General features: G+C 39.0%; 1 protein-coding gene across 5 annotated transcripts in view; it reads left to right on the forward strand.

Annotated features, from left to right (window-relative positions):
- Positions 1-24,592, forward strand: part of Adcy10 (adenylate cyclase 10) — an 80,520-nt gene that overhangs the window by 21,564 nt on the left and 34,364 nt on the right. For all 5 annotated transcript variants that reach the window (XM_070034150.1, XM_070034154.1, XM_070034153.1 and 2 more), the window contains 8 exons: positions 6,422-6,510; positions 8,467-8,658; positions 10,711-10,829; positions 11,154-11,230; positions 14,868-15,057; positions 18,691-18,746; positions 21,122-21,275; positions 23,884-24,076. In XM_070034150.1, coding sequence (XP_069890251.1) covers positions 6,422-6,510; positions 8,467-8,658; positions 10,711-10,829; positions 11,154-11,230; positions 14,868-15,057; positions 18,691-18,746; positions 21,122-21,275; positions 23,884-24,076 — 1,070 coding nt within the window. The remainder of the gene's footprint in view (positions 1-6,421; positions 6,511-8,466; positions 8,659-10,710; positions 10,830-11,153; positions 11,231-14,867; positions 15,058-18,690; positions 18,747-21,121; positions 21,276-23,883; positions 24,077-24,592) is intronic.

Consider the following 24,592-nt stretch of genomic DNA (forward strand, 5'->3'; position numbering starts at 1 on the left):
ATCACCATGCGAAAATCACAGAGGAAAATGACAAGGTTTATCAACACCCAGGATAGCAAGCTACCCCCAAAAGCCAGTAGCCACCCAGGGGAGAACCCCAGTGAGAGCAAAGCTGGATGGAAGACAAAAGCTACATCCAAGAGATGCTGGAGGCAATGACTCAAGAATTAAAGCAAGAAATAGACCAGAAATTTAAAGACAAAATATTGAAAGAGATGCAGGGTCTCAAACAGGAGGTGCACACAGAAATAGAGGCAGTACACACCTCTCTAAGAGATGAGTTTCTACAAAAATAGAGGCAGTACACACCTCACTAAGAGGTGAGATTAGTACTTTGAGAACCAACATTGACTCCATAAATGAGTCCATTTCCTCCATGCAAACCACAATGGAAGCCACAGTTAGCAGAGTGAACAAAATGGAATGTAGAGTGTCAGATACAGAAGACAGAATATACTAACTGGACCAAAAAATCACAGATATAGAAAAATCACTTAAATTATGCCAAAGGGAAATCCAAGAGCAAGGACAGTGCCAAGAAATTTAACCTTCGTATAACTGGAGTGGACAAAGGTGAGGAATATCAAAGCAAGGGAAAGCAATACCTGTTCAACAAGATTATCAATGAAAATTTCTCCCATTTTAAAAAAGATCATCTTACCTGCATAACAGAAGCATATACAACAACTAACAAACAGGATTCCAGGAGAAACACTTCTAGACACATTATGGTAAAAATGATAGATCTGAATAATAAGGAAACAATCTTGCATGCAGCAAAAATGAAGAAGGAGCTATACTACAACAGGAAAAAAAATTAGAATCACTGCAGATCTCTCCACACAGACACTGCATGCAAGAAAGGCCTGGGAAAGCACCATCCGAGCCCTGAGAAACAATTACTGACAACCCAGACTGATATACCTGGCAAAGCTAGCATTCACATTCAATGGAGAAATGAAAATTTTTAATAATAAAGAAAAACTGAACTCATAAACAATAAGCCAGCATTACAAAGAATACTAAATAGATCCCAATACGATAATACTAGGAGACTTTAACATACCACTCTCACCAAAGGACAGGTCTACCATCCAGAGGATTGGCAAAGAAGCTACTGAATTAAGTGAGGCCATACTCAAGTGGAACTAACTGACATCTACCAAGTATTTCACCCTAAAATAACACATTACACATTCTTCTCAGCAGCTCATGGAACTTTCTCCAAAATAGACCATATCATAGTTCATGCAAAGAGCTTAAGCAAATACAAGGGGATTGACATAATCCCCTGTATTCTATCGGACCACAGTGGAATCAAGCTAGTTCTCAATAACAAAGCATACCTCAGAAATGACTCAAATACATGGAAATTGAACTGCACACTTCTAAGCAACACCTGTGTAACAGAAGAAATTAAAGAAGAAATGAAAAAGTTCCTATAATTCAATGAAAATGAAGACACATCACAAAGAAACTTGTGGGACACAGTGAAAGCAGTCCTGAGGAGCAAATTTATCGTGCTCAGTGCCCACATCAAGAAGATAGAGACAGACCAAGTAAATAATCTCATGTTGCAATTAAAACAGCAAGAAAAACATGAAAAAAATGGAACCTAAAGTTACTAGATTGAGCCAGATAATCAAATGAAGAGCAGAAATTAATGAGATAGAGAATAGGAAAATCATAGATAAAATTAATAAAACAAAAATCTGGTTCTTTGAAAAAATAAATAAAATTGATAGACCTTTGACAAGACTAATTAAAAAAAGAAGAGAGGAAACCCAAATTAACAAGATCAGGGATGCCACGGGAAGAATCACAACAACTACCCAAGATATCCAAACAATTATAAAGGACTATTTTCAAAATTATACAGAAATTATAAATAAAGAAAATCTGGTAGAAATGGATGCATTTTTAGAGAAATACAAGTTGCCCCAACTAAGCAAAGAAGTAAATCAATTAAATAAGCCAATATCTTACTACGAGATACAGGAAGCAATCAGAAGTCTTCCAACAGGGAAAAGCCCAGGACCAGATGGATTCACAACAGAATTCTATAAGACCTTTAAAGAAGAACTAATACCCATACTCCTCAAGCTCTTCAGAGAAGCAGAGAAGGAGGGAGCTATCCCAAACTCATTCTACGATGCCAATACCTCACTCATCCCCAAACCAGGCAAAGACCCAGCCAAAAAAGAGAATTATAAACCAATTTCCTTGATGAACACAGATGCAAAGAGCCTTAACAAAATTCTAGCTAACAGAATCCAGAAACACATTTTTAAAAAATCATACACTATGACCAGGTAGTCTTCATCCCAGAGATGCAGGGATGGTTTAACATAGGTAAATCAATAAATGGAATCCAACACATCAACAGAGCCAAGGTCAAGAATCACATGTTTATCTCCATTGATGCAGAAAAGGCTTTTGATAAAATACAACATTGATTCATGTTTAAAGCTCTGGAGAAAATAGGAATAGAAGGAACATTCCTTAAAACAATAAAAGCCATATATATTAAATAAATAAATAAATGAATAAATGCCATATATGACAGACCAATAGCCAATATTATACTTAATGGGGAAAGAACTTCAACTAATTCTCCTAAAATCAGAAAAAAGGCAAGGATGTCCACTGTCTCCACTACTCTTCAATATAGTCCTGGAACCCTTAGCCAGGGCAATAAGGCAAGAAAAAGACATTAAAGGGATCTGAATAGGGAAAGAAGAAGTTAAACTATCACTTTTTGCAGGTGACAGGATACTATACCTTCATGATCCCCAAAACTCCATCCCCAAACTCTTAGAAATTATAAATCACTTCAGCAAAGTTGCAAGATACAAACTCAATCCACAAAAATATCAGTCCCCTTCCTGTACACTGACAATGTACAAGCAGAAAGGGAAATAAAGGAAGCAACACCATTCACAATAACCCTCCCAAAAATAAAATATTTAGGAATTAACCTAACCAATTTCATGCAATCCCGTTTGTCCAACCTTTCTTTGATTTGTTGTGTTTCTGGGTCTCTATTCAGAAAATTTCGGCCTATGCCAAGGAGACCTAGGGTTTCTCCTATTCCATCCTGTAATGTTTTCAGAGTGTCTGCTTTGACTCTGAGGTCTTTGATCCATTTGGAGTTGATTCTGGTGCAGGGTGATATATAAGGATCTAGCTTTAGTTTTCTACAAATAGTTAACCAATTTTGCCAGCACCGTTTACTGAAGAGGCTGTCTTTCTTCTATTCTATTTCTGAGCTCCCTTATCGAAGATTAGATGGCTATAGGTCTGTAGGTTCATTTCTGGGTTTTCAATTCTATTCCATTGGTCCTGAGGTCTGTTCTTGTGCCAGCAAGAGGAAAATGAGAGAAAGAAAGTAAAAGAAACAGAAAAAGGGGGGAAGAAAATAAATAAATAATTTAAAAATGAAGAACTTAAAAGATTATATAAGTATAAAGAACTAATACTACAATTAAAAGAACTAAAGTTGAGAAATTGCAATTTAAGGAATTGATGTCTGAATTAAGTACACACACAATGAAGGATAAGACCTAATAATCAAAGATGGTTATGTATCCAGGTTGTCTTTGAACCTCAATCCACAGACTTCAGACCTCAACCTCCCAAATAACTAGGAGAACAGGCATGATCCACTGACCAGGAACTAATACTTTTTTTAATCCAGAATAACAAAAGTTTTTCTAACACTGGAGATTTACAGATTTAAAGGTTAACTCCATAGAACCTGGAATAAAGACCTGCTAAATTCTTTGGCATATAATAAACACTTAACTCTTTATAAACTTTGCTACCATAAAGGTCCAGGCTTTTGTACTCCTCCCTCTTCCTAAATGCCTGGCTCCTCTCTACTATCTGTTCGATATCATCTCTTCTAAATCTCCAGTTCACAAGGGACTCCAGCCAGAAAAGGCTCTTCCTCCTCCTTTAACATACTATGTTAATTCTTAGGTTTAAAACTAATGTCGTGCCAGTCACCTGTGATTCATATCTGTAATCTTAGCTACTCATGAAGCTGAAACATGAACATGGAAGCTCAAAGTCAGCCTGGGCAGGAAAAGTCCATGAGACTCTTATCTCCAATTAACCACAAAAAAAAGCCCAAAGTGGAAGTGTGGCCCAAGTTTTGGTGGGGTTTTTTTTTGAGAATAATAATTTTTTTAAAAAAACAAAACAACTCTGTGCCAGTATCCAGGCCCTGTTTTCTAGCCTCAAGACTGGCACACACACACACACACACACACACACACACACACACACACACACACACACACACACACACACAACTTCACATACAAACAACTAATGCCTTTATGGTGTAGGCATGCTCTCCTCAAGTTGTGTCACAAAATGCAATAACCACTCAAGATGAGTTAAAATTCTATGTCTCCTGGAGAGTTTTTCTGATTAAAACAGCTCATGCTTGCTTGGTGTTTCTCTGGTCTGAAAACCTGTTAGCTTAGTTAGCCCTACTTCTTTGTTTTTCTATTTACCTTTTCTACACATACATTTGAATGTTCAATGAGACAGTAATGGCCTCAAGGATAAAAGCAAGTTTCCTAATTACTTTTTATTCTCATACAGTATCTAGCACATCATTTTGAATACATTTAAGTGAGCAAGAAACAATCTCAAAATGCCTTTTAATTTAGGTACTTTTAGGGTCTGTTTTTATTTTATGTGTTGTCTCACATTATCTTGTTCTCCTCTGCTAAAAACTTCTCATCATTTCTATCACCTTATTTTTAATTTATTCAAGATCATTCCTACCATTTATTACCAGTCTATTATAAAGCACAGAACTATCACTACAGGATGGCAACTACAGATAATATCAAGCCCTACTTCTTTTTCCCAGGGGAGGAAATCAGAAACAACAAATATAGGGTCCTGGTGACTTGTCCAGAGTCATTCCATGAATTGCTATTGTCAAAAGACAATATTACAATGATTCAATTTAAAGATCCTTATTGGCTTCATTTTGTGATTCTAGAATAGAGCAAATTCTGTTTTAAAAAAAGAGTAAATGTGCAAGGAACAGAACAGATGAGGTTGGTATTATATACAGAAAAAGGCTGAAGGAAGCAGAAAAAAGAGCAAAAGCAATTGGAGCTGTGGCTCAAATGATATAGTGCCATTCTTGATCAAAAAAGCCAAGAGCATAAGGTCCTGAGTTCAAGCCCCAGTACCAGCACACACACACACACACACACACACACACACACACACACACACACACACACACACACACACACACACACACACACACTTCTTATAAATCGCAAAAACAGATTGGTTATTTTACAGTTATCTTTCTTGGAAGTTAGGGGCTGAGAGACAGAACAACAATAGATTGTTTCTGGTGAATATCCTTTCAGATTATCTTTCCAGGTGTAAGGATTAGGTGGAGGGAATTTCATTATTATGCCAATTAAAACTGGCCTATTGAGGAGATTTGACTTTGACTCTATCTTGATTTTTCCAGAAAGTCAAATAAACACAGATGAACCTGGTGGCATAGAACTGTAATTCCAGCACTAAGGAAAACAAAGGAGGAGGCAACAATGCTTGATAAGAAATGTACTCATTACCTTGCCCATGTAATTGTAACCCCTCTGTATGGTATTTTCACAATAAAAAAAAAAAAGAAGCTGAGGCAGGAAGATCTGTACAGACCAATATGACTGCAGATAAATTTCCAGACTGAGGTTATATAGTTAGACCTAGTATCAAGAACCAAACCAAACCAAACCAAACCAAAGAGTCAGACAAACAAAGAATTTAGAGCTTGGTAATTTGACTCCATTTGTACTTGTATTTTGACTGGTCTGTTGGAACCTAGTGCCAAAGGTCAGTTCAATTTTTATGCAACAGTGCACAGCCAGAAGCTAGTTTCTTGAATCTGACTCATACTGCTCTTAGAATCTATCATGCCCTTCCTTCTAACCCCATCTTGCTCTATTGTTAATCCCTCTTTTGTCCATTCTCATCCATTTGGCAGTAGTTTTATTTATTCTTTTTAATGTTTTGTAGTACTGAGAATTGAACCCATGGCCTGGCATATGCCAGGCAAGCCCTAAATTACTTGAGCCACTCCCCAAGCCTTTGTCAGTAGTTATAGATCAAGTCCACAGATACAAATCCCAAAGCACTGATTACAGCTAGATCAGAGGTTTAAGCTGAATGTAACTTAATTTTGGGAAAGCTACAATCTGTTCTGAACTCCTCTTTAGGTTTTCTGGGCTCTTTTGACCACTAGATGTCTCAGTGATTCCTGGCTAAACTGTAAGGACCACTGCCCCAGGGCATAGAAAGGAAGAGGTGCTGGTCTCTAGCATGGCTGAGCCAAGACTCCTTCCCTGAGCCTGCCCCTCTTATTCTATCTTCTTAGACATCCTGAGGCTCGCATGCATGCTGGAGTCTGATCCTAAACTGGAGTTAGCCCTGCAGAAATATGTGATGGAAAACATTTTGAAGCAGGTATTTTCATAATTAAATTTATTGGATTTGGGATTTTCAGGAATCTTTGGACAGCTAACAAGGTTTAAAGTAACAGCAACTAGTAAAATGTTCCTAAATAAAAAAGATATTCTATATGTGGAGCTGACATCAAACTTTATTGTTTAGATCAGGATAATATCGAGTATTATAGGGTAGGGACAAGGGTAATGAAGTTCAGTGACATAGTAGTCACCTTGCATATGTAAGATGTAGGAAGGAAGGGCAGGGGAAGGAGATAAGGAAGGAAGGAAGCAAGCAAGCAAGCAGGGGCATTATTCATTATTACAGTGTTAAAACAGGCATAAATTTGACACTGTTACCTTATATGACTGGAAAAATTGTAGTAATTTCTAGCACATAACAATACATAAAAATTCCTATATGCCTATATTTCTATGTGCCATGGAGCAAAATGATATCAAGTGGATGGCCATTGGTACACTGTTTCTTTAAGTCCCTTCCATTAGATCTTAAGTTCTGAGATTTCACAATACAGGTAATTAAAATACCTTCTCCCCCTCAAAGCTTTCCATTTTTATTCTCTCCGATCTAGATCCTCAAATATATTAAGTTATGTGAATTGCAACTATTATTAGCAGTCATTACATGCTAATTATCTTGTTTTATGTGTGTTTTTGACAGTTCTTTGCAAACATTTAGCCCAACTTCATATACGAGAAAGACACTAGAATTTTCCTAGGGTTATAAAATAAGCAGTATATCTTTTTTTCTTTTTTTTATTGTGAAAATACTGTACAGAGGGGTTACAATTACATGGGCAAGATAAAGCAGTATATCTTAATCTGAACGAATCTTATAGTTTGGCATAAGCTATATACCCTCTACCATATACTTAATAATTTGAGTGTGTTCTCTTTTCCCTGTGCCTCTTATGTGTAGGAGTAGAGAGACATAACTAAAATATATCATCCCAAAGAGGCAGGAGCATGTGGTAGAGGAATGTCGGAATAAAGAGATCTAGAGACCTGCATTTAAATTGCCTACTTTCTCCCCTACATGTCCTTGGGGAAATTGTGTTACTTCTTCAAAATCATAATAATAATAACTATTTCATTTGTGTGAAGTTAGACTGGGAAAGAATATAAAAACATCCCAGAAGGCACCAGGCCCTGAAACTATAAGGTTAAATTACATAATGCTATTCTTTCCTTAAGCTACAAAGAATAAGAGATTTCAAAGTAGTTCTTCCTTTTAGTAAGGGCTCCTATTTTAAAAAATTTTTATTTTTGGTGCAGATACTGGGGCTAGAACTCAAGGCTTAGATGTTGTCTGTTTGCTTTTTTGCTCAAGGCTGGCACTCTACCACTTGATCCACAGCTCCACTTCAATTGGAAATAGTAGTATTGGGGACTTTTCTTGTCTATCTGGCTTTGAACCATGATTCTCAGATCTCAGATACTCAGATTCTCCTGAATAGCTGGAATTACAGGTGTGACCACCAGTGCCCAGGCACTTGTATTGTTTTATGGAAGCTAACAGTTGGGATAATGGAATTAGTTGGGATAATTTTTTGGTTGCCAGACAAAAATTAGCAAGTGCATAAATTCTTACTCATGAAAAAGAGATGTTTTTTGTATTTGCTCAAACTGCAAATAGTTACCAAGGAATGAACTTAGAGCCTTATATAAGCAAACTACCACTGAGCTATATTTCCAGTCCTGTTGTTTGGCTAAGTGGTACTAGGAATTAATTGGAGTAATTTGGATAGCACATTCCATTTCCATCAGCTAAATTTTAGGCAGTGGGCTCTGCTGTGTTATACCTTACACATTCTGATCACTTCAGCTTTTCCAGAGCCTCAAAAGGCTAGTTTCTTCCCAACAATGATTCTGGGCAAGCAGGTAGATTAATGATGGGGGGAAGAATTCACTGCCAAAGACATATGTCTTAGAAAGCTGCCCTCTGCCTTTGCAGATTGATGACAAACAGCTAGGGGGTTATTTATCTGAGCTTCGGCCAGTGACGATAGTGTTTGTGAACCTGATGTTTAAAGAACAAGACAAAGCAGAAGTCATAGGGCCAGCCATCCAGGATGCTTGTGTGCACATCACTTCTGTCCTGAAGGTCTTCCGAGGCCAGATCAACAAAGTCTTCATGTTTGACAAGGTAAATATGAACTCAGAGATAGAAATCTGTCAATTCCTTTGATAATAGCATTACTGGTAAAGCACTGATGAGAGGGAGCGAAGTGACCCTTTGAAATTTAACCTAGAAATCTCAAGAAGCTCTTTTTTTCTTGTAACGGTTTACATGGTGCACGTGGCAAGTACCACCTATCAAGCATTGTCCTCAACATTTTACATATATTAATTCATCTCATCCTCATGACTCAGGGAGGTGCTCTAGCTATTATCTCCATGTTATTGAAGTGGATGTAGAGACAGGAGATGTGGATGGAGTTTTACTCATAATCATCCATCAGTAGGTGGCTGGGATTTAAAGCCAGGTTGTTGCCTTTCTGGTCTGGCTCACCTTGGCATGCCATTGGACACACCAAGCAGTGCAAATATGCATGCTGATACTCTGAGGATCTGCCCTTCAGTGTTTACACAGACCAAGAATCAGGGCTTTGCCCTTCATGTCAAGGTAGAGCTCAGTGCTTTTAGGATCTAACACTTGATCAAATTAATAATAATAATAATAATAATAATAATAATAATAAATCAGCAAGTTTATTGAAAGCAAAACTAGAATATAGACTCTCAGTAGAGAGGGGCCCAGGAGCCAGGAGTCCCTGATCAAATTATTTTTGAAGAGGATAAAAAATTTTAGTAATTTTAGTATTCTTTTGCATTTCACCTGGAATGGCGGGTAGACGCTCAAAATTTTTAGCCTGTCATGCTTTTCTTAACAACAACAGCATTGACAGGTCATTTTTTAAGGAGCTGATACTAAGAATGCCAAGCTTTACCATTTAATCTTTGCTTGGAACAGCTAGCTTTGTGCCAAGAAAACTCCTAGTGGAACCCTCTTTCCTACGAATAATAACTAGTTGAAATACATTTTATAGTTTGCAAAGTCATTTTTAAAATGGATGACACTCATTCTTTTTATTCAAAAATGAAATTTTTAGAAGGTAGATGGCAGCTCCATACTTATATCCATTGATAACCTGAAGTTTAAAAAGTGAAAATTAACTTCTCCAACTTTCCTGAGAAATGACCTGAGAAACAGAATTTATATTTTTCTTTCATTCTCTCCTTTTTTCCTTCATCCTTTCCCCTCTTCCTTTCTCCTTTCCTCTTTTTTCTCTCCTTCCCTTTCTTCCTCCCTCTCTTCCTGTTTCCCTCTCTTCCTTCCTTCCCTTTCTTCTCCTCCTCTCTTCTTTCTCTCCTTTTTTCCTTACATCCTCCCTTCCATTCCTTTTCAGGTGTTAGGGATTCTACCTAGGACTTTATGCATACTGACCATGTACTGTACCACTCATCTCCATCTGAAGACAGAAATTCTGGAATTTTTTGTTATTATTTTGGTTTTTTTGTGGGGGTAGTACTAGGGCTTGATCTCTGGGTCTTGAGCTGCTACTGGGCAGTTTGATCACAGAATTGTTAATTCCAGAGCTGGGAATGTTTCCACTACTTTGTGCTGCTTTAGACTTCTTACCTTGGAGCATAAAACTTTGGTCTCTTTGGTCCTGCCCTTTAAGAAAGCTCAAGCTCAAGCCCTAATATCAATGATGCACTATAAGTTATATAAACTTTATTGAAATAAATTGCTGGGCACCTGTGGCTCATGCCTGTAATCCTACCTACTCAGAAGGCTGAGCTCTAGGGATCATGGTTCAAAGCCAGCCTGGGCAGGGAAGTCTATGAGACTTATTACCAATTAAGCACCAAATAATGAGAAGCAGAGCTATAGCTCAAATGGTAAGTGCTAGTCTTGAACACAAAAGCTCAGGGACAGTTATCCAGGCCTTGAGTTCAAGCCCCATGACCAACACAAACACACACACACACACACACACACACACACACACACACACACACACACACACACATACACACACACACATACACACTTACTGAAAATAAAATAGATGTGAAAGAAGTCATGATGACATCTGATTCAAAAAGTGACAATTGATGTGGCCCAGTGTCTCCAGCTCATCCAGTTGGAGGCTCAGGTCCCCTAGCTGTATTTGCCCACTCTCTCTTACAGGGCTGCTCCTTTCTCTGCGTCTTTGGTTTCCCTGGGGAAAAGGCACCTGATGAGGTCACTCATGCTTTGGAGAGTGCTGTGGATATATTTGACTTCTGCTCTCAGGTCCACAAGATCCAGTGAGTGTTGACTGTGATCCCACACAATGGTTTCTGATCCTTTTATAGAAATAGCAGATGGAGCGCAGGGAACAGAAAAGAAGGAAAAGAATTAAGGACTTGGTTCTGTGCCTCAAACTTGTTCCTCCTTCACGTCATGTCCCTCCTTCCATTTCATGTGCCATTACCTTAAACTGGTTTCAAAGAGTAGAAGAATTACTTATTGAAAATCTTTTCCCTCACCTCCCTAACCTCTTCCTCATTCCCCCACTCTGATCACGTTCTCTGTGTTTTAAATACTTATTTTCTTCCTTTGTTTCCCCACAACTCTCTCCCTGGTGTCAGTACCGTCTCCATCGGCGTGGCCAGCGGGATTGTCTTCTGTGGGATCGTTGGACACACTGTGAGACATGAGTACACAGGTGCGCAGAGCCAGCTTAGCTCCTCTTTTCTAGCATCAAAATCAGTGCTTACCACTGAGCTTTGGGATATAGGGGTAATTCAGAAATGACTGAGATACAGGCCCAGTCCACATAGCTTTGCCTATGGAGAGCTTGGTGCTTGCAAAGTGTACATTTCTGGAGATGTTCCTGGAATCTTCCACCAAAGGGCTTGGGCTTCATAGTTCCCAACAGGCCAGATGGATTGGATAATCCGATTGGCCAGGGGTGGTGAAGAAAAGAGATTTATTCAGTATAGCCACATCTGGAAGAAATAGGGGAAGTTGCTTTCCAAGCTCTATCTTCAAGGTACTGCTAATGGATTCAGATTACATAAGGGAAGAACTAGGGCAAGGATAAAAAGTTTATGTACTATAACACTATCAGCTAGTGATCTGCTTGATCATTATCCCAGCCTTAGTTTTGCAAAGACCTGGTGGTACCATGGAAAAATGATTATTGCTTAGGGATGGGATTGGGAGGCAATTTTGGTTCTTGTCATGAGATGACCTGCAAGGCTCACCATTCTTGGAGTTAGAGATAAGGGAAGAAGAAATTAATCAAAGAGAAAGAACAAGTGAGAGAGACAAAATGGAGTTTGTTAGAACAGTGGTTGATGCTTTAGACTTTTTGTTATAATGACAAAATAACTGACAGAAATCCATTTTAGAAAGAGGAAAGATTTACTTTGGCTCATGGTGGCAGAGGTTTCAGTCCATGGTCACTTGGCTCTGTTGTTTCTGGGCCTTGCATGGTGAGGCACAGCATTGTGGTAAGGAATATGTGGTGGGGAAAAATGGCTCAACTAAGGACAGGAGGCAGAGAGCAAAAGAGGCGAACCATGGGATGAAATGCACCCCCAGTGACCTTCATCCTCCAAACAGGTCCCCACATTCCACAGTTCCACCACTAACCATCATATTATGAATATAAGGGATAAATAATTGGTTAATATTTAATAATTTTATGTTAATAATTGATTGATTAATAATTGATTCATCACTTCCAAAAGTCAGCTGTTTATTAACCAAGTCCCTAAAACATGAATCAGTGGGGGACATTTCATATTCAAACAACAATTCAGTTCTCTTAGATTCCCAGGTTTAAAGGTACCCCTATTACGGAGGTGCTCGATTCTCATGGAATTCAAAGGTTGTTGCAATAATTTCCTCTTAACATTAAATATTTACTTCTGCTCATTCCTAAAATAGGTTAGGAATGCTTCTTTAAAACTATGAGTATTGATATTTCTGAAAAATAATTCTACTCTCAAAAGAATAGCAACAAGTAGGTATAATCTTCTGCTTCATCCTGTTAGGGTTCAAGATGTTCAACAATAATATTTCTAAAATATTGACTACATTTGACACACTGGAATAATTATTTTAGTGATGTATGGGATGTTTCAGATGTTTCTTAGTCCTTTGGATGCAACATTGAATATTAGGATGCTGTGACAGGGTGCCACAAATGAACCACAAAGAGTAGGAAGATAACAAGGAATGATTTTATAGCAAAGCTAAGTTATATCTTCGGCAGTTTGGATAAAGGTCAACTGTCAAAAAGTTGTTGGGTCTGGGGTTTTATTATCCAATCAGATGGGATTATTTTGTGATAAGAAATTGAGCCCTTCACTTTGGGATCAATTGGCAATTGTTCGGTGACTGCCCAGGTATGGAAGTTATATATGTCTGGGCTTTTGAGAAGGTAAAGGTGGGTACCTGTGCTTTTTATCCTCTTTGCCCTTCCCGGTTTAGCCTGGCCAGTGGAAAGTCATGAAGCATCATTTTGCTCTCAAGATACAGGCACAAATTTGATATGAAGAGTATGCTTTGAAGGAGAATATATAGTCATTGGTCCAAGATGTGGGCCATCAGTGAAGGGGAATAGAATCTTATTGCCTCAGGCATTTTAAATTCCTATTCCTGTCTACCTATGTGCCTACTCTTAACAATTGTGTCTGATATCATGCAATGTCTGAGATTTTCTTCCAAGCAATTTGGGTTGGAGAATAGATGGGAGGGAGGATGGAGGTGGGATATACCATAGGTTACCATTGTGCTCTAATGTAGTATGAAAAATTCCCACAATAAGTAATAAGTTTGTCAAAGGCCAATATTACAACAATGGATAGCCCTTCCATAAGATAAAGTAAATGTTTCAAAGAGTAGACAGAGAAAAGACCAAAGATAGCCAAACCAAAGAACAACAACAAAAATCGATTATTTCCAAGTTAGATTCCTTGTAAGGCCAAGACTAGGAGACAGAACAAAAGGAAAATCACTGATTGATTATTTGAGATTACCATTCTTTGTATAAGGATTAAGGCAGAGAGAACTTCATTACTGTGCCAATTAAAACTATCCTGACTTGGAAATAGGTTGGTATCCTCCCTGACTTTTCTGGAGATGAGATGACAACTTAGTTTCATTACATTCAACTTTAGCATGGGTGATTTCATTTTGATTTTTCACTCATACTCCTTAGAACCCAGTATAGAAGCCTATTCCAAAACAATGGTCTTCTGTTCTTTTTATTTATCAAGTTTTAAAAAGAATACTTTGGCTGGAGGAGAGGGGTATATCTCAGTGATATAGTGCTTGCTTAGAAAAGAGAAAAGCTTAATCACAGGAATAGTGTTGAAGTATAACACTTAATACTTAGTAGTAATATTGAGAGCTTAACAGAAATGCAGGCTCAGTGTAGAGTGCTTGCCTTGCATGCATGAGGCTCTGGGTTCAATTCCTCTGCACCACATCAGCAGAAAAAGCTGGAAGTGGTGCTATGGCTCAAGTGGTAGAGCATTAGCCTTGAGCTGAAGTGCTGAGAGACAGCGTCCAGGCCCAGAGTTCAAGCCTGATTACCGACAAAAAAAAAAAAATGCAGCAGGGTTCAAAGCTATAATTCACATTAACCTATTAATATTCATAAACTACCCTCTGAGATAGGTTGTATTGCCATCCTCATTTATAGACTAGGGAGCTGAGGTAGACTAATAAACTAATTTATATAGTAGTTAGAAGCAGAGCTGGGGTTTGATCCTGTCCACCGGAGTTTTACTCCAGAGTCTGTAAACAATGGGATATTGTCCTTTAAAATTTCCTAGGTCAATCCTCCATACACATTCCTTTCAAGTCCCATTGTCATCCTCTTGAGAAATTACCAAATGAGGTTCATTCAGCATGTATACATAATCTTTTTTTTTTGGTTAGTTGTGGGCTTGAACTCAGAGCCTAGGTACTATCCCTGAGCTTTTACTCAAGGCTAGCACTCTACCATTTGGAGACACAGCTCTACTTGCAGTTTTTGAGTTATTATTAATTGGAAATAAGGGTCTCACCGGATCTTTTCTGCCTGGGCTGGCTTTGAACTGCAATCCTCAGATCTCAGCCTCCTGAGTAGCTAAGATTATAGGCATGTACTCTGGCAAATACCACCAGCATCCGGCAAATATTTTTTAAAATAAATATTGGCTGACTATGGGTAGTAGAGACCAAACTTAAGTGTCACTTCTGAGGGATAAAATAAAGATCAAAATGTCATTTGGGGAGTATCCTCAGTTTACCAGCTTCCCCTGTCTCCCACCCCCATTCTTTGACTTTTCTCTTTCCTATTATAGTCATTGGTCAAAAAGTCAACATAGCTGCCAGAATGATGATGTACTACCCCGGAATCGTGACCTGTGACTCTGTCACCTACAATGGCAGCAACCTACCGGCCTACTTTTTTAAAGAGCTTCCAAAGAAAGTTATGAAAGGTGTTGGGGATTCTGGACCAATTTATCAGTGTTTGGGCCTTAATGAGAAAGTGTGAGTGTGGGCATTGGTTTTGCAGTCTTTTCTAGGAAACAAGTGGGAATTGTGATAGCAAAGCAACTGGTCACCCATTCAAGAGTCTACACTATTCTGTGAAGCTACTAGATAGTGTGTGAAAAAGCCAAGTCTTCCTTTAGGGCTGATAAGCTGAAGAGGACTCTTAAAGGGTTATATGAACAGAACAGAGAATCCCCCAACTTGTATCTATTTACATCCAGATAGAGCCAATCGCCATCCAATACCTACTGATTATGCCAACAGTATGCCCAAGCATTGATAGGGTTAAAAGAAAATATTTCCCCACTTCTAGGTGTATACTGAAATACACTTCTTAAAAGCCTAGCTTAGATGTGTGGATGTCACTTTAGAGCTTAGAATCCTTCTGTTATTTTATTTTCCAGCACTAGGGTTTGAACTTGGGGCCTCTTGCTCTACTTGGCTTTTTCATTCAAGGCTGAGGCTCTATCACTTGAGCCATAACTCCAGTTCTGGTTTTTGAAGGTTTATTGAAGATGAGAGTCGCTCAGGCTTTGTCTGCCATGACTGGCTTTGAACCAAGATCCTCAAATCTCAGCTTCCTGAGTAGTTAGGATGACTCACCAGCATCCAGCGCTTCCATAGTTTTTTTCTATTTTATTTGTGTGTGTGTGTGTGTGTGTGTGTGTGTGTGTGTGTGTGTGTGTGTGTGTGTGTGTGTGTGTGTGTGTGTGTGTGTGTGTGTGTGTGTGTGTGTGTGTGTGTGTGTGCTGGTCCTGGGTCTTGAACTTAGGACCTGAGTGCTGTCCTTGAACTTTTTTTAACTCAAGGCTAGCACTCTCTTCACAAGTTCCCCTCCCTCCCTCCCTCCCTTCCTCCCTCCCTTCCTCCTTCCCTCCCTCCCTCCTTCCTTCCTTCCTTCCTTCCTTCCTTCCTTCCTTCCTTCCTTCCTTCCTTCCTTTCCTTCTTTCTTTTTCTCTTTTACTGGCAGTTAATTGGAGATAAGAGTCTCATGGATTTTCCTACCCCAGCTGGGTTCAGACTACAACCCTCAAATTTCAGCCTCCCAAGTAACTAGGAGTATAGGTATAAGCCTTTGGGGGTGGGACTCAAATTCTTTTTTTAATAACATTCAAATTTTTTACAAGGTAGCCTTTCCAATTCCATCTCCCCTCTACTCAGGGGAGACTTGTCCTCACCCAGCATACTCTAGTCAGTCAGTTTTTGAAATCCAGCCCAAGAATCTAATCCTTTTAAGAATGGCTCTGGACTCCATCTTAGACACTATAGCCCAGGCTTCTATTAGAGAATTCAGCACCCTGTATCACAATTATTTTGTCCTAGGGAAATCAGTACCAAGCCCAGGGCCTCACACATCCTAATTACCCACCTACTACAGAGCTGTACTCCCAGCCTCTGTATCCCAACTATTGACCTTGATATGCTTTTTCCTTACTACACTGTGAGCTCTTTGAGGAGGATATAAATTACTTTTTCTTCACTCTTATATTGTCAGTGTTTAGCACGTTCTGTAGACCCTTAATGATGAATAAATGAAGGGCTGTGTGAATGAAGATGTAGAAAATTGTTACCCTATTAACAAGCTAGAATCTAGGTCTGAAAAGGGTTAGATAACGAACCAGGGCTACAGTTAGTAGTTCAGAGAGCCTTTACTGTTTACCTGACTGTGCATACATAGGGCATCATAATCGCTAATTGACTGAGTGAATGGATGGATGATAATTTTGAGTGAGCATTTAAATCTTCTTCAGATTGACTACATGAGGTAGAAACTATTAATATGACTATTTTATAAATTGAAAAACTAAGGCTCAGAGATATAAAATGATTTTTAATAGTCATATCCCTAATAAGCTGTGGAGCCAAGACTCAAACTCCCACAATAATGTAGTATTACAGACAACCATAAACCTATGTGGTATAAAACAATAAATATGGGCCAGAAACGGTGGCATACATCTTTAATCACAGCCACCTAGGAAGTTGTTGTGATCTAAGGCTAGCCCTGGCAAAACTCAAGACTCTATCTGAAAAATAACTAAAGCACAAAAAGATGTAAAGGTGTGGTTCAAATGTAAAGGTGTGCCTTAGAGGTAAGAAGCTCTGAGTTTAAATCTCAGTTCCACAATGAAACAAAACCCTTTTTCCAACAAATATATGGGATACAATTGAATTTAACTGGATTTGGATGATTTCACCTTGGTTTTATTCATGAGTCCAATAGTCAGCATGTTATTTGCTGAGCCAAGACAGCATGAGCTGACATAACTAGGCAGTTTGGCTGAAATAGCTAGGGAAATTTGATTCTGTGTATCTCATCCTCCATTAAGTATGTTGCCATGGCAACATCAGAAGAGTAAGAGAGAGCTGGTCCAATGCACAAGAAATTTTCTTTGTTTTTTGTTTGTTTGTTTGTTTTTTGGTCCAGTTGTGGGGCCTGAACTCTGGGCCTGGGCGCTGTCCCTCAGCTCTTCAGCTCAAGGCTAGCGCTCTACCACTTGAGCCACAGCACCACTTCTGGCTTTTTTTCTTTTTGCTTATGTGGTGCTGAGGAATCGAACCCAGGGCCTCAGGCATGCAAGGCAAGCACTCTACCACTGAGCCACCTTCCCAGCCCTGCACAAGAAATTTTCAAACCATCTTTTATATCTTGTGTCTTTTGAGGTCCTGGATAAAACATTCACAAGGCTGGGATCAGGGCAGGAGAGTACTGCCAAGTAGGCACCAAAGGGCACAGATACAAGTTGGGTGAATTACATCAGTTAACTACAAAAGCCCAGGACTAATCTGATCCAAAAATGCTCACTCTTTATGACTCTGTGTGTGTGTGTGTGTGTGTGTGTGTGTGTGTGTGTGTGTCTGTGTCTGTGTGTGTGTGTGTGTGTGTGCTATCTCTGCAGAAAGAAGTGTAGAAAAATTAATTTCTGGGCACTGGTGGTTCACATCTGTGATCCTAGCTACTTAGGAAGCTGAGATCTGAGGATTGCGGTTAGCAACCAGCCCTAGCAGAAAAAATTCAGAAATGGGGGAGTGGCTCAAGTGGTAGAGCACCAGCCTTGAGCAAGAAAGTCAAGCGAGAGCACAAGACCCTGAGTTCAAGCCCTAGTAATGGAAGAAACAGAAAAGTATAGAAATACGCATACAAACATGAACAGGGCTTGGTTCCTTCTGGGAACACTGACAGCACATACAAAGTTACTTTCATGGAAGATTTTGATATGTACTGCAAGCGAGGAATAGCAAAGTTATATGGTGGTACAGAAGAGTGCTTGGTTCTAAGGGGCTCCTTCAGGAGATGGCTAATGCAGTGGGCAAGTGTATACACTCTGGCCTAGATTTAAGCACTGTCACCACTATCCATGAGAAAAAAGGGATCTCTTCTACCCATGCACACTCTTAAACAATTACTGAATAGTGTCAGGTGCCACAGTAACAGCTGCATGCTGTTTAGACTTTATTAACCAAGCAGACCTTGTCCTTCTCTCTCCTCTGACATTGGCAACCCATGAGTCAGGGGACAGACTCTTGTTAGATACTGAAAAGGAGCTTTCTGAGGACTAAGAACTAGTCAGTCTTGCTCTTAATATTTTCCTATTTTAAATCTAACATGTTTTTCTTTTTTTTTTTCAGCATGTTTGGTATGGCGTATCTCATCTGCAACAGAAATGAAGGCTACCCTTTGCTGGGTAAGTAGTGAGTTTTGATTCCACCAGCGGGGAGGTAAAAATCAAGCTCAAAAACTTTTCTTTAATGCAATAGCCATAAACACATTGCCAGAAATTGGAAGTATGTGAATTACCCTTCTATTAAAAGAGCTCCTGTAAATAAAACTGTAATAACATAGATAACAAAATTATAATATATGAACACTGTTTTTCTTAAGATCAAAGGCTTATAACAATCCCAGATATTAAGATCTTGCTTAGATAGAAATAACATACATATATTTAAAGATAAATTGACTTAAACTCATTTCATTTGTTTGTTCATTATTTATTTATTTATGGAGATGCTAGGGTTTGAACTCAAGGCCTCAGCATTGCTAGGCAAGTGCTGAGCCATGTTTCCAGCCTTTAAAATTCACTTAACATTCCAATGAACAAGTCTCACAGAACTGAAAGTCTAAATACATTTTTTTAAAAGGGAATGTTTTAAGTGGGGCCTGGTAGCTCACATCTGTAATTTCAGTTTCTTAGAAAGTTAAGATAGAATGAGGCTCCTCACCCCAAAAAAGTTAGTTACCCTTACCTCAAAGAACAAGCCAGGAATGATAGTGTACATCTGTAATTCACAGCTTCTTTGGAAATGGAGGTGGTAAAATCACTGTTCAAGGCAAGTTCTAAGGTAAAATGTGCAAGACCCTATCTAAAAAGTAACTAAAGAAGGGGAAGGGGAAGGGGAAGGAGAAGGAGAAGAGGAAGGGAAAGGGAAAGATAAAGGGAAAGGGAAAAGGGAAAAGGGAAAGTGAAGGGGGAGGGGAGGGGAGGGAAGGGAAGGGAGTAATATTTTACTCAAAAAAAGCATATAGTCTACAAAGTAGTTTTCACTGAATCATGCCCAGAAATGTACATTGCAAAGCAAAGCACACAGGCTCAGTTTCTAAAATGATGCTGGTTTTCAACAAAGACATTAGGTAATACCTGAGTGTGTATGGGCTCTATCCATGATTGGCCCTCCATAGCCCTATATCGAGCAAAAAAGGTGTAATTGGTCTATAAGAGCCCCCAGCTCTTTGACAGAAGTTGTTCACTACTTTGAAATCAGCTCCTTCCTGTCTACTCAGGGTTCAAAGATTAAGAACTAACCTTCAGTCTTAAGGTAAGGCATCCTGTTACATGTATTTTAAAAAACACAAAAATAAATAGTGACCAGGTTGTAACCCATAGTTACAGTTGTCCCTTACTATATCAGGGTTCACTTATTGAGGCTTCACTGTATTGCAGGTTTAAATATATATATGAGTATATATGTACATGTATGTATATATGTATGTATATATATATATATCTATCTGATTCTGTATCACAGAGTTTTCGCTATATCATGGGATTTTGCAGTGTAGGTATTTATATAATATTGATTATTTTAATTATTTTTGCCTAAAAAATTTAAAACTATATGAAAAATATAAAAATGTTAATTCAGGTTAATAAGAGAGCAGGAAAGGTTTATAGAAAAGTGGAAAGGGTTTATAGGAAAGTGGGAAGGGTTTGTAAAGCCTTAAGTATATATATATATATACACACACACACACACACACACACACACACACATATATAAAATAAATGTAAAACTGCTACTTCACGGATTTTCACCTAACACTGTGGTCTCTGGAACATAACTCCCATGATAGGTGACTATGTGTTAGTTTCATAATCAGAAAAATATTTTACTAATTATTTAGGTTGCCCTTATGATAAAAAGAATCTAAACATGATTTTTTTTCTTTTCTAAACATGATTTTTGATGGTAAATTGGATTTTCTTGTCAACAATAATATATCTAGTACTTGAGACAAATGCAGTTTTCACTCATAAAAGACAGATTTTCTTCATCATAGATTTGGAATAAAAAAATTAATCTTAGCCGGGTGCCAGTGGCTCACACCAGCATTCCTAATTATTCAGAAAGCTGAGATAGGAGGGTTAATGTTTGAAGCCCAGTCCTAGGCAGACAAATCTGAGAGACCTTATCTTCAATTAACCAGTAAAAAGTCAGAAGTGAAGGTGTGGCTCAAGTTGTAGAGTACCAGCCTTAAGCAGAAAAACTGAAGAAAAGAGCAAGTCACCTAATTTCAACCCCCAGTACCAGCACTAAATAAATAAATAAGCTCTAACTTTAATAAATTTGCATTCTAATATAATAATCTACTGATTATTTACAATGTATTGTAAGAAAAGAGAACAGAAAATAAGCTTTAGGATTAAAAAGTCTTGGCTTAATTCCATGTTTTACATCCTCAGTAAATCTCAATATTCTATATTATATTGAAATGAAATTTTAATGAGCATTGTTAAGAATATTTTCATGTTAATGAGTTCCTTTTTTAAAAAATTAACAGGACGTGAAAAAGAGATCAAGTACTTCATGTGTACAATGAAGGAGTTTTTGATATCTAACTGCAGCCAAATCTTAATGTATGAGGGTATATCTGGATGTGGGAAAAGCCAAATACTTGTGGAAATTGAATATCTAGCCCAAGGTGAGAACCACAGGTAAGTGTATTGAAATTATTCTTTCTTGTGAACTCAGAATCCCAAAATCATCTTAAAAGTTTCCTTTATGTTGATGTTTTTCTCTTTTACATAACTTTTTGTAAACAATCACAATCTATAATTGTTGAGTGTCCTGACCTTTGTGCTGAATAGTTCACCATTTTTAATTAAGTGAAAGAGAACCTAGACTGAACTCTTGAAGTCCTGATTTAATGCCAAGTGGTGCTTGGATATTGTTAAACTATCTAAACAATTCTAATATGCAAGCGTGTTCAGAACAAAATTTACATGGATGTTGCAATCAAGAGTGGGTTTGGGCTTGCAGAAGAGACACAAGTTTATCCAGCCAGCTGACAGGGAATTGAACCATTTAGTCCTGAGAGCAAAGTAGAGAGTGACAAGCCTCTGGATTTTTCTCTGAAGGCAGAGCTCATGTACATTCCGCATGTTTATTTTCATATATAAGGAATGTTATAACATCACCTAAAAGCTACAAGAGGAACACAAACCTTGTATTTGTTTAAGCTAATTTCTATCATCTTTAATGTCAAGCCTGAGAAAGACTTATTTCAAAATATCAAATTGTGGAAGAAGGCCAGGCACCAGTGGCTCATGCCTATAATCTTAGTTACTCAGAAGGCAGAGATCGGAGGATCACAGTTCAAAGCCAGTCCTGGCAGGAAAGGCCATGAAATTCTTATCTCCAATAAACCACCAGAAATCTGGAAGAGCTGCTATGGCTCAAATGGTAGATTGCTAGCCTTGAGTTGAAGAGCTGAGGGATAGTGCTCAGGCCCAGAGTTCAAGCCCCATGATCAACAAAAAAACAAACAAACAAACAAAATCAAACTGCAGAAGAGATCCTTGATTCATTTATTAAATTCCCACTATGTTGCAGGAACTGTGAAGTGTTGTTTTTAGTCACCAGAGCTGCTACTAAAAATCCCATAAACTAGGTGCCTTAATCAATGGAATTTATTTTTTGCAGTGGTCCTAGGTTTTCATTTGCTAGGCAGGTGCACTACCACAACTTCAATGTTTTTTGCTTTTCTTATTTTTGAGATAGAGTCTCACTTTTTATCCCAGTAAACCTAGACCACAATCTTCTTATTTAAGCTTCCTGTGTAACTGGAATGACAGGCAAGCTCTGCCACACCAGCTTTTCATTGGTTGTGATGTAATTTCCCATATTTTGCCTTTTTTTGGCCTCTTGAACCACAATCCTTTCAATCTCTGTCCCTGAGCCACAGTGCCTAGCCTTCCAACAGAAAGTTTGTGCCTCAAACCGGGCGCCGGTGGCTCATGCCTGTTAGCCTAGCTGCTCAGGAGGCTGAGATCTGAGGATCATAGGCAGTCAGCCCGGGCAGGAAAGTCCGTGAGACTCTTATTTCCAATAAACCTCTAGAAAACCGTAAGTGGCACTGTGGCTCAAGTGGTAGAGCGCGAGTGCAGGGACAGCGCCCAAGCCCAGAGTTCAAGCCCAAGGACCGACTAAGGAAAAAAAAAAGAAGAAAAGGTTTGTGCCTCATATTTTGTGAGATCCAGGTATTAGAAGGGTTGGTTCCCTCTCTGCTCTTTGAGACAGAATCTGTTCCATATCTCTCCTCTAGCTTCTAGTAGTTGACTAACAATGGTTTGTAGAAGCATCACCCTTGTCTCTGCTTTTTATCTTCATGTGTGTTCTGTATCCAAATTTCTCCTTTTTACAAGACCACCAGTCATATTTGTTAGAACCCACTCCAATACGATCCCACCTTAAGTAATTACTGTGACCACCCTTTTTCCAAATTAGGCGCCATTCTGAGATGTTAGGGGCTACAAGTTAAATACACAAATTGGGGGAGGGGACATAAGTCAGCATATAACAAGTACAAGAATGCTGAATGTGAACAATATCTGTCTGCTGCCCTCAAAGAGCTCTCTAGAAGAGGAGAGAGAACAATGAAAACATTGTCTGCTGAGGACACAGATTCAGACTTGATAAGTGTACCCTTGGAAGCTCAGAGAAGGGTGAGGGAGGCATATTCTGCTCAACCTTGGTGCATCAGGGGAGGCCCAACCTGAGCCAAGGTTTACAGTTGAACAGCAGAGCTGGGATGGTGAGCAGTGATAACCACTCCAGGCTGAGCAGAAACAAAAGGCCTGGAGAGGAGGCACAGCTCTGAGTCAGCAGGGTATTCTCACCTACTTATTGGTGGAGGGTAGATTTCTAGTCAGAGCCTAGCAAACTGAGAGCCCTATGCATGCTGGACAAATATACTATGTACATCAGAGCTATGACCCCAGCTGAAAGATTTGCATTTAACTAGATCTTTATGGTTTCCTTATATGATATCTTCAGAGAGTCATGACATTCAGGGAAAAGAAGTGGCATGCTACTGTGTAGAGGCCAGAGTCTTAGGACTTTGACCCTTGGGGTTCAGCAAAGGAAAGCCAGGGGATAGCTTAGTTAAATTATCCAGAATTAAGAATTTAGTGGATTGAAGGAGAAACAAAGACTTAATTTCCAGATAGGTAAATGGGAGGGGTCAAAGATATCCTGAGCCTTTATTATCTCTAGAATACATATTTAAAATTCTCCTCTGATTCTTGATTGTCTCATGAACAGGACTATTGCTATTGCATTGACTAAGGTCAGCTTCCATCAAAATTTTTATACTATCCAGATACTCATGGCTAATGTACTTGGTCTGGATACTTGTAAACATTACAAAGAACGACAGAGCAACCTTCAAAGTAAAGTCAAGACACTGTTGGATGACAAGTTCCACTGTCTTCTTAATGATATTTTCCATGTTCAGGTAACTAGTATTAGACTTCTGCAAGAAATGATCATGGGGCAATGGCAGCTACCCTCCTCCCCAATGCCCCAATGTTTCATAACTTATCACCACCCTCTCTCTCTGTCTCTGTCTCTGTCTCTGTCTCTGTCTCTGTCTGTCTCTGTCTCTCTGTCTCTGTCTCTGTCTCTGTCTCTGTCTCTGTCTCTGTCTCTGTCTCTCTCTCTCTCTCTCTCTCTCTCTCTCTCCCTCTCCTTCTCCCTCTCCCTCTCCTTCTCCCTCTCCCTCTCTCTTTTGAGAGGGCAGTACTGGGATTTGAATTTGGGCTTCCTGCTTGCTAGGCCAGCACTCTTACCACTTGTCCCATGCTTCCACCCCTTTCTTGCATTGCTTATCTTCCAGAGAGAGTCTTGCTTTATGCTCAGGTTGGCCGGAGCTGTGATCCTCCTGCTTCCCCAAGTTGTTGGGGGTGACAAGTGAGTATCACTCACTACCACCGGCCATCAGTTGAGAACTTCTTTTTGCCCAGGTTGGCCT

This window comes from Dipodomys merriami, unplaced genomic scaffold (assembly GCF_024711535.1).
Source record: "Dipodomys merriami isolate MVZ:Mamm:240054 unplaced genomic scaffold, mDipMer1.0.p SCAF_24, whole genome shotgun sequence".
Classification (NCBI taxonomy): Eukaryota; Metazoa; Chordata; class Mammalia; order Rodentia; family Heteromyidae; genus Dipodomys; species Dipodomys merriami.